We start from the raw sequence: 10,993 nt of genomic DNA on the forward strand, positions 1-10,993 counted from the left end.
CCATTTGTAGCCTTTATTAGGAGACAATGCCATGTGCCAATGCAGGAAAACAATTGGGAGACGGGCACAGATCAGTGATCGCTTTCAAAAGTAGCACTTGTACAACGACCTTTGTAAAGGGATCTCCAGGTAATATTTTAATGAAAGCTGCACATTTAAAGTGTATGTCGAGGCAAAATAAAATAAACAAACACACATATATGCAGATTTAAAAGGATTTAAAAAAAAATAACAGTAACATTTTAAAACTTTTAGTGATTGAGTTTACATATACTTTAATTAGACATAACTGCAAAACTGTCACAAAATGCAATTTTGCACTCTCTCTCCCTATATATATATATTGTATGCCCCACAGGGCCCTGTTCTCAACATCATCAAGTCTGCCTGGTATTACATGAAGAGACAGAAGAATTTGAGGCAGCCTACATCCACAGACTGTATGTGGTTAGTTCTCCAAGAGGTTTGGAACAACCTACCTCCTGAGTTCCTTCAAAAAGTGTACCTATAAGAAATTATGCTGTTTTGAAGGCAAAGGGTGGTCACACCAAATATTGATTTGATTTTAATTTTTCTTCTGTTCATTTACTTTCCATTTTGTAAATTGATAAAAAATAAACTATTACCCAGATAGAAAGCAATTGAGCTGCAAGTTTGAAAATGACTTGCTAAACTATTGCAGACTTGCCAAGCTTCACAATTTTGTTGCACAATTACAGCTAGTCTGCATTGCAAGTCTCCCGACCAGCAAGCTTGCAGAGCTTTTGCTAAGACCTGCAGAACTCTTGCTGTAGACTTGCCAAGCAAATTTGCTACAAATTCAAAAAGTGTCAACTAGAACTTGTGCTGCAAGTGTTCCGCAAGTCTACAACTTGCCAGGAATGTGTGCAGCAAGTTAACAAGAATTACAATTTAACCCTGACACAAGTTTGTGGCAAGTTATCCTTGCTATCTGGGTAACACTCTTACAAACTCGTTGTTGTGTTCCTCAAACTATTCTTGAAGCGTTTTTGCAGCGAATGGCAGGACCCAAGGTTTTCCAGCAGAACATTGCTGAAAGAATCACACTGCCTACACTGGCTTGCCTTCTTCCCATGGTGCATCCTGGTGCCATCGCTTCCCCTGCTAAGAGACACGCACCCGGCCATCCACATGATGTAAAAGAAAATGTGATTCATCAGACCAGTCCACCTTCTTCCATTGCTTCGTGGTCCAGTTCTGATGCTTACATGCCCACTGTAGGCACTTTTGCCAGTGGACAGCATGGGCACCCTGGCCGGTCTGCAGCAATGCAGCCTCATACACAACAAACTGCAATGCATTGTGTGTTCAACAAGTGAAACAAATGGCAAACACACTCATCAATTCATAACTAGCTTTAGAGCAAGGTGCACATTGTGTTCAGACACCTTTTTATCGGAACCAGCATTAACTTTTTCAGCAATATGAGCTACAGTAATTCTTCTATTGGTCTACACGATCCAGATTTCACTCCCAACATGCATCAATGATCCTTGGCCACCCAGGACCCTGTTGCCAGTTCACTGGTTTTCCTTCCTTGGACCACTTTTGGTAGGTGCTAACCAGGGCCGTCTTTAATATTGATTGGACCCCGGGCAAACATTTGCTTGGGCCCCCCACCACGCCCCTCATGCAATATTGCCCGCTATATGCTGACAGAGCAGAGCCACGCTGCAGCTGGGATGGATCCAAAAAATATTGTCCAGATCCACCCCACCGCCTGATTGACAGCTGACTCTACCTCTCTAGAGATCGTGTCCGCCCCATCCATCCCTCCAGTCAGCGTTGGGGAGGGGGGGGGATTCCTGCAAGGAGCCGTGACTGACAGTCACCGCTCTTTGCAGAGAGACTGAGTGCGGGAACTGCGTGATCAGCGGTATGTGATCGCTCAGTTCTCGATCAAGAGAGCCAACCTGTGGCAGCTTCAGTAACTAGGGGGAAGAGCGCATTTCACTCTCCCCATAACTCTACTTTTATGGTAAATGTGTAGATAATTCGCCACCTACCACTTCCACTGCATAGAATAGCAACAATCATAATAATGACACCTGAGCATGCCCCCCCCCGTGTCATTATTATTATGTCCCCTGGTGTCATTATCCCTGGACATAACAATAATGACACCAGGGGATGGACATAATCATAATGACACCAGGGGATGGACATAACAATAATGACACCAGGGGATGGACATAACAATAATGACACCAGGGGATGGACAGAACAATAATGACACCAGCGGATGGACAGAACAATAATGACACCAGGGGATGGACATAACAATAATAACAACGAGGATGGACAGAACAATAATGACACTGGGGACGGACATAACCATAATGACACCAGGGGATGGACATAACAATAATAACAATGGCATCATAATAATAATGACACCAGGGGGACATGCTCAGGTGTCATTATTATTTTTATACAGCATTACATCATAGCCCAGCAGTGCCACACCTAACCCGACCACCCCCCCATCCCCCTTCTCCCCCACACGCAGATAGAAGCCCAACCTAGCAGTCATGTGCACTCACCGTGGACAGTGGGAGGATGAGACTGTAGCCATGGAGGGAGGAGTGCAGGACCATGCAGCCGGGTGTGCAAAATCGATCTTCCTCCTCGGCTGAGTGGGAGGTGACATCCCGGGCTGCAGAGATCTTTGCTGCACATAGGGAGTGGGACAGGAGGCTGCTGCCCTCTAGCGTCAGAAAGCGGTAGTGCACACTAGACGGCTGGTACAGAAACGTTTCAAACTTTCACCAGCTCTAGTTTATGGGGTGCAGGGCCCCACAACAATGATTGGGCCCCGGGCAAGTGCCCCTTTTGCCCTGCCTTAAAGACGGCCCTGGTGCAACCAACAGAGTGAGCAACTGACTAAATCAATGGTGGACCGCGGTGCAGATAACCATAACTGAAGCCGGCTTTGGTGGCATTTAACACCTCGGTTGGCTGAATCATTGTTTCCAGATTTTTTGGTCCATTGAAGGTGTAACAGTTCCCAAGCTTTGGATTCAAGAAAGGGGTGAAATAGCTAAAACACAAGAGGATATATATATATATATATAATGCATTTAAAATGTTCACATTCAAACATTTATATATTTCAGTGTTCTACTGAAGAGGTTTCACAGTTTAAAAGGCAATTTCTTATTTGCTTTGGATCTCTTCTGGTAGTAATAGAAAGATCGCACTTCCACATTTCCTACTACGTTTGGTGCTTCAAAGTCTGACCATTTGCGTACAATGGCTTATGAGGAGAAACATTAACAGGGCTATGCACAAAAGGGTGAAGTGTTTGGAGAAGGCAGGAGAATGAACAATCTAGGACAACATAGCTGAACTGGAAACATTCTCCAATTCAGCTCACTTTCTAGTTCAGCTATGTTGTCCTAGATTGTTCACTTCTCCTGCCTTCTCCAAACTCTTCACCCTTTTGTGAATAATCCTTTATATTTATAGCAGTTCTATAACACCAGATTCCACTTTCAGGTAGTATGAAACGTAACTATTTAAATTGTAGTGGTTGGTTGTGGTGAATCTTTAGGAGACCATGCAGCAAAATAGATAAAGCATATACACATAAAATGTCTAAACCACTGTAATACATTTCCATGTATTTCATGCCTAAACCATGTGTGCAATGACTTATTACACAACAATTAAAATGTCTCCCTAACCCTTCAGTAACTTTACAATTGTGCCTTAAGAAATATTACAATATATAGCAAATAGCAGCTCGAGAACACCAGTTAAGAAACTTTGCCTAGGCTGAGATGATGTCATCAGTCGGCCTCAAAAGGTGAGAGGCAGCGGCAGGGACTGATTTGTGTTAGAAATTTGTAAACTGCATAGGCACCAGCATTTACATGACCGTGGCATATCTGAGTTAGCATCTCAGTCCAGGGAGTAGATGCTGATCCTGGGTGATGTCTAAACAAAGGTAGTGTCGTCCTTCTGAAAAGTAAAGAAGATGAAAGCATTGTCAGGAGAGTACTGTGATCTCTTTTAGAGGTAATTCATGCCTGTAAGTGTTCTTCATGTATGCACTTGGCTTGAAAAAGATATTTGATACTAGGTCCTCTTTAAAAATGCAGATTTACAGTAATAGCATTTCACACTATACCATTCATTATAATTATTATTCATTTAAAATTAATAATCTACTGGTACTGCTGCCAGACTATGGAACGCCAAGAAGCCATGGCATATAAAATTTATCAAAGCAAAACATTTATGAGATAATATTACACTGCTGACTCAAATGACCTTTCCCAGTATAACATCAAAAAGCTCTATAGCAGTGTTAAGAGATGGCAATGAAAGACAATTTCTGTGATTTAGCACTAGGCTTATTTGCCTGCTCCTACTTGTGTTATATTGAAAACTAGCTTGGGGTTTCACAGACTTGAATTAGGTTTTTATTGAATTCTGTAGAATGTTTTGGGAGTTCAAGAGACCAATAGGGTTATTCACAAAGCTAGCCGAAGGATCAGCCGTAGTTCCGAAGGGCTGCTGTACGGTCTATTCGCTATAGCCCATACAGTTCCCAAAGCTGGCCGAGCGGCTCAGCCGAGCCGAGGGCATATGCTTCGGCTCGACTGAGCCGAAATGAAACCCAAAGCGGGCTGATCGGCCGAAAGTCTCGCAACTGACAGCTGGGCGGATCTCAGGTTGCTGGGGACGCTGAACTGTCATTAACCTCCTTGGCGGTATTCCCGAGTGTAGCTCGAGGTTACTTCTCCATACCCTGAGCTACACTCGGGAATATCCCACAGTATTTACTTACCTTGTCCCTCGAGCCGTGCGGTGTCCTCCGGCCGGCGCCGGCATCTGTCTTCCGGGTTCCGTCCCTTGCGAGCTGACGCGTGGCATGGGGGCGGAACCGGCGGGAAATTCGAAAAAAACCCCGGAAGAAACGACAAAATAAAATAACGAAAAAAATCCGGAAAAAAAATTGCGCCGAAAAAATAACGAAAAGCGAAATAATCATACCGCCAGGGAGGTTAAACCAATGATATACCAGGCTGGTGCAATGATCTTTGACATTCTTCGTCATCAGTACGGAGTTAATTGAACTAGAACAAGCATGCAGCAAATTCAAGTGTATGTCAGGGCCAAAAAAACATATTCAGTACATCTCTGCAATACATGCACATTTCCATGTATTTTATCTCCTTTAAAACCTCTACAAATATATAAAAATACTTGTTGATCTGCTAGATATCCAGCATGCTCCTAACCTTTTGTTTGGATTGACAACATGCTGGCTTTGATGCACTGAAATGCCCACCAGCAATGTCAGCCTTGGCTGTTTGACTAAAAAACTCAGCTATCCTCCACCCCTATGTATACCAAGCCACATGTATATATTTATTAATTTATTTATTTATTTCTTAGCAAAACATTGCTGCTGCCTTGACTCCCAAGAGCCTGCAAACACATTGTGCATAGGGCAAGGGCTTTTGAGAGATCTAGTTCTTGGGCCTTCATCATAGAGAAACTAAGTATCCAACAGTTTCCCCTGCAAGAATCTTACAAGACTTATGACAATGTCACAGGGAGTAATACGAGCTGTTTCCCACCAAAGGAACAATGTAAATGAAAAACATAATGCTTGGACATGCTTTAATGAAAGAGAAGGAGGTTGGAGAGTAAATTTGGGTCATGCCCGTACATACCCTTTAAGTCAGAATACCTGTTCTGGATCAGTGATTTGGAAAATAGTGAAGGAACTGGATGAGCATAACAACCTGGTAACCATCAATGCAGTAGTTCACCCTCCCTCCTCATTAGCTGTTTTAAGTCAACTCCATTTTAAGTTCCAATTAGAGACACACAGCCTCTGCTGTGCTCTATGTTAAACAAAACCCCCATAATGTCCTGGGAGTTAGGAATCCTCATGGGCCTCCTACATGAATGTTTAGTTGGAAAACAAAGAATATATATATATATAGGAAACAGTGTGTGTGTGTGTGTATGTGTATCTCTCTCTCTCTCTCTCTCTCTATATATATATACATATAGAGAGAGAGAGAGAGAGAGAGAGAGAGAGAGACCAGGGCTCTGTGGGGTCTCACCAGGGCTTTGAGGGGGCCTCACCAGGGTAGCAGGACTCTAGCGGGCCTCGGTGGCCTTTTGGGAAATTCGGGCCTGTGCGCAGAAGTCACCAACTGTCTGCAGAGTCAATAGCTACAGACCTCCAAACTTTGTGTGGCCTTCAGATTGGCACAACAACAGTGCGTAGAGAGCTTCATGGAATAGGTTTCCATGGCCGAGCAGCTGCATCCAAGCCTTACATCACCGAGTGCAGTGCAAAGCGTGGGATGCAGTGGTGTAAAGCACGCCACCACTGGACTCTAGAGAAGTGGAGATGTGTTCTCTGGAGTGATGAATCATGCTTCTCTGTCTGGCAATCCGATGGGCATGTCTGGGTTTGGCGGTTGCCAGGAGAACAGTACTTGGCTGACTGGATTGTGCCAAGTGTAAAGTTTGGTGGAGGGGGGATTATGGTGTGGGGTTGTTTTTCAGGGGTTGGGCTTGGCCCCTTACTTTCAGTAAAAGGAACTCTTAAGGCGCCAGCATACCAAGACATTTTGGACAATTTCATGCTCCCAACTGTGTGGGAACAGTTTGCGGGAAACCCCTTCCTGTTCCAACATGACTGCGCATTAGTGCACAAAGCAAGGTCCATAAAAACATGGATGAGCGAGTTTGGGGTGGAGGAACTTGACTGGCCTGCACAGAGTCCTGACCTCAACCCGATAGAACACCTTTGGGATGAATTAGAGCGGAGACTGCGAGCCAGGCCTTCTCGTCAAACATCAGTACAGGCCCTCGCAAATGCGCTTCTGGAAGAATGGTCAAACATTCCCATAGACACTCCTAAACCTTGTGGACGCCTTCCCAGAAGAGTTGAAGCTGTTATAGCGGCAAAGGGTGGGCCAACTCAATAGTGAACCCTACGGACGAAGACTGGGATGTCATTGAAGTTCATGTGCATGTAAAGGCAGGCGTCCCAATACTTTTGGTAATATAGTGTATATATTGTATATATACATTTATTCTAACTAGAACTAGTTTAAATACCCAAACATGACTTTATATTATCCTCATGTGATCCTGTCATTATTGCTCTTCTGCTTCTTCATTAGCCAGTATTATGCTTGGGTGAGTCATGGAACAGGCTGTGTTTTCATAAATGCGGCCCGCAGGGACGTACACAACTTGGCTGTACTGTCTGGCATGAGTGCCAGGATCACAGGATTGCCTGAATATAGGTAAAACAGGTAAACTAATATACATATATGTATTTCAAACGTGTCCTATATTTTCTTCAACGTATATGTTGTATATAGTATGTACATAGTTTTGGATAGAGTAGAGAAGGGTTATTTGTTGCTCTCTGCATTCCACTAGGAAGATTTCCCTCTGCTCCCTGTCCTTAAGAAGCAAAGGCAGACATCCCAACTCTCCCGGACGCTATTAGATAGCGGCTCCCGGCTGCCCGGGAGAGAAACATTTTCTCTCGGAAAGGTTTACTCTGCTCTACCTAGCAGAGTAAACCTTTCCCTGCGGCCTGTTTTTTTCTTATGACATCGGGGCCACCTGCCTCCGCCATGTCAGAGAGAAAAAAAAACAGCATAGGAATGCATAGCTACATTGCTACTGGCTATTTCACTTTGCAATAGCCAATAGCAGACAAGCTATTTCACCCGCCCACTGCTGCTGTCAATCAGCAGAGGTGGACCTGAAGTTCTCCATCAGGTCCTCTTCTAGTGACTGACAGCAGCAGAGGGCGGGTGAAATAGCCAGCTTGCTATTGGATTTTACAAATTGAAATAGCCAATAGCAATCTAGCTATTTATTCCTATGCTGTTTTTTTTATTCTGATGGCAGCAACTGTCAGAATACTAAAAACAAACAAACCAGCAGATAGCAAAGAAGCTATTGCTTCCCGTGCTATCTGCCATCATTTCAGGTGGGGTACTCCCCCTGCTAATGGGGGCAGAGGGCACCTCCCTGAAATGAGAAGGGCACCTCCCTGAAATTGCTTTTTTTCAGGTCGGGATCCCTGCAAAGGGAACTAAGAGAAAATATTCCCAGAGGTGAGAATTTCTATCTTAGACATGTACATTTGCCCCTATTAGATGATTTAATCTCACTCCTTGCTAGGATGACAATTCTAAAATATGAATCTTCCCCTAATTTTCTGCCTCAGTGACTATGGTCAGACAGCAATAAAAATTTGACAGAGTGTCTAACCATTCCCCACTCTGTCCAAATTGAGGGTTTTCCTTTACATATGCTTTAAAGTGTAACTAAACCCAAAAACAAAATGTAATATATTGCAGCTTATCAATCCTTAGCTATGGTGGCTGCATTTATTTTCTTTTTAAGTCTTTTTTTCCCCTTTATTTCCCCCTGGTGATCCGGCCAGTAACACACTTCTTATCTCACGGTGGCTCCACTCTATGGAGGAGCAGCGGAGCGACCCTTGGGCAGCTGCATTTTCACCATGTGGAGAGGGTATTGTTAGATTCACTAGCAGATGTAGATGGACTTGGCTAACAAATTAAAGCCGAACTCCAGCTAACACATTTTAACCAGTTACCCAAACAGATTTTCTTGTTTTTCTTTTGTGATAAATGGATAAAATCTAACAATTGTATACTCCCTTGTCAGTATCAAATGGTTTGTCTCAACCCTCTCGCTTTCACTTTTGCTGGAAAGCTTGGTCTGTTAAAGGAAGTTAAAAAATAACAGACTGGCTGGATCACCAGGTGAAAATAAAGGAAAAAAGTATTTTAAAAAAAGAAAATGAATGCAGCCACCACAGGAGGATTGGTAAACTGCAATATATTAATATTTTCAGTTTGGGTTTAGCTTTTAACTTTAACTTAGATTCATAGTCTATTCTATGTTAGCTTCTATTTTATTACAGAAAGTTAGAAGAATGTTGGAAAATATGAAACATAATCTCTGCTGTCTCTGCAATCCTAAACCATGACATTTTTACCATAATTGTCATCAATAATCCTTTCACATGCAACAAAAGTGTAATGTATACAGTAATTAGGGAGCCTTTAATAATTCATATACAATGGTATCTCTCAGTATCCAGTATAGGCTTCACTGACCTTTCATTACAAACCTCATCATGAAAAACGCAGGAAATCAGCATGTCCTTTATCTGGTGTCCCAGTTCCATCTGATCTCGGGTACTTAGCTGAGACAGAGCAAAAGCAAAGTTTCTATCACTTGCATGGCTGTGCGGCTCATCTTCATGCGACTCATCCTCATGCAGCCCATCCTCATGCTGCCCATCCTCATGTTCATTATGTGAAGCTGGCAAATACTCTTTTAAAAAATCATACTTTGACAAGTTAAGTTGGGACATTCTGGCACGATTAAGGTTGCAAAATGTTATAGCTGGAAAGGGGAGCCTGGCGCTGTTCACAAGCGTGACCTTTTCTTGTGTTGGGTATTGCAGATAGGTAGCTGTTAACTGACTGCACTGCCAAAGCATACAGCCTAGCACCAGCAACACAAATGCTGTCCAGCAGCAACTTCTCCAGCGGTCCTGGGAACGTATGATATTGGGCACTCCATGAGCGCTGGTATGACGTAGAGTATGGCTGCAAATTGACCATAAAGACGTGTTCTGCTGCCAGCTCATGTGTGAGCAGTTATAGACGTCCAGTACAATAAATCCTCAGCCTATAGATTAAATAGCAAATAGTCAACGACTGTCCAAAATTATTGTCAACGCTTGTTTTGGTATCAGAAACTCAATTGTCAGTACTAAGAGCTTACTGGTCAGTAAAGTCAGGAAGTCTATGGTTTATATAACCCAATTAAGGTAAAGTGATCCATCCCTGGAGATCACATCCTGCTGTTAATTAGAAGCCAGGTAATTAAAAAAGAAAGAAAGCAGCTTTAAATAATCTTCAATAGTCCCAGTACAGTGAAAACCAATCTATTTACTTCATGTGTTTTAGAAAGAGGTAATAGTGATGTTTGAGTTTCATAATTTCAGCTGTATGAAATAACCGTAACAAACAATTATGACTAATAACTGCTCTTAGTGACTTTGTAAATAAATTACAAACTGAAATATGAAAGCAAATATTGGTCAGTACCTGACAACAACAAAAAAGAATTCTGTATGCAAAAGCATGTAATTATTTTACCTATGTATTAATATTATTATTAATATTGTTATTATTATACAGGATTTATGTAGCCCCAACAGTTTGTGCAGCGCAGTAGAGATCTGCGCCCGGGAGAAAAGGAGAGACACAGGGTAAGTCAATGCAGGCAGCCAGGCAGCATGCGGGTGCAGACTTCATGGGACACAGAAGACTCAGCAGTCAGCGCTGGATCAGAGACCGGCACCAGCACTGGAGGGACTCCTGAAAACTACTGGAAAGAAGAAGATGATCAGATCAAGAGGCATCATTTAAGGTAAGTCCTTAAAGCAGCATGGGGGGGAGGGGGTTTAGACTTTTATGTCACTTTAAGTAAATCAACCCCTTAATCTTTAATGCCAAATCATGTGGACATCATGAACAGAGAGCGCCTGTGTGGGACCTGCTCCACTGGCAGCAGCGTACCCTATAATTTTGCCAACAAAGTAATGCCAATTCTAAACAGAAGCCTTGTTATTATGCTTTAGGCCTTTAGCGCTAAACCACTTAGTCATCATGTGGCAGGTAGGTAGGCACAACAGCAGTAAAGTAGTGCTATCCTCCTGAACAACAGGCAGCTGACACACCAGAAAGTGTGTCTGTACGAAACCAATATTAGCAGAGCAGGCAAGGAGATAGGTAAGTATTAACTGTGAGCCTTTTTTATTTTTATTTTTTTTATTATATTTTTTTTTTTGTCTAAGGAAGTGTTTCTTAATTTATAATCATATCTACTAATTTTTAAATGTGTTAATATAGATTTCCCAATTTATATC

General features: G+C 42.7%; 1 protein-coding gene across 1 annotated transcript in view; it reads right to left on the reverse strand.

Annotated features, from left to right (window-relative positions):
- The window catches only part of LOC108783742 (amiloride-sensitive sodium channel subunit gamma-like), a 37,604-nt gene extending 27,898 nt beyond the window's left edge, over window positions 1-9,706 (reverse strand). Inside the window, exons 1-2 of the mRNA XM_018552386.1 lie at window positions 9,168-9,706; window positions 2,937-3,061 (exon numbers count right to left, since the gene is read on the reverse strand). Coding sequence (XP_018407888.1) covers window positions 2,937-3,061; window positions 9,168-9,706 — 664 coding nt within the window. The remainder of the gene's footprint in view (window positions 1-2,936; window positions 3,062-9,167) is intronic.
- Between the last annotated feature and the right edge of the window lie 1,287 nt (window positions 9,707-10,993).

Source organism: Nanorana parkeri, unplaced genomic scaffold (assembly GCF_000935625.1).
Source record: "Nanorana parkeri isolate BGI_ZX_2015 unplaced genomic scaffold, ASM93562v1 scaffold87, whole genome shotgun sequence".
Lineage (NCBI taxonomy): Eukaryota > Metazoa > Chordata > Amphibia > Anura > Dicroglossidae > Nanorana > Nanorana parkeri.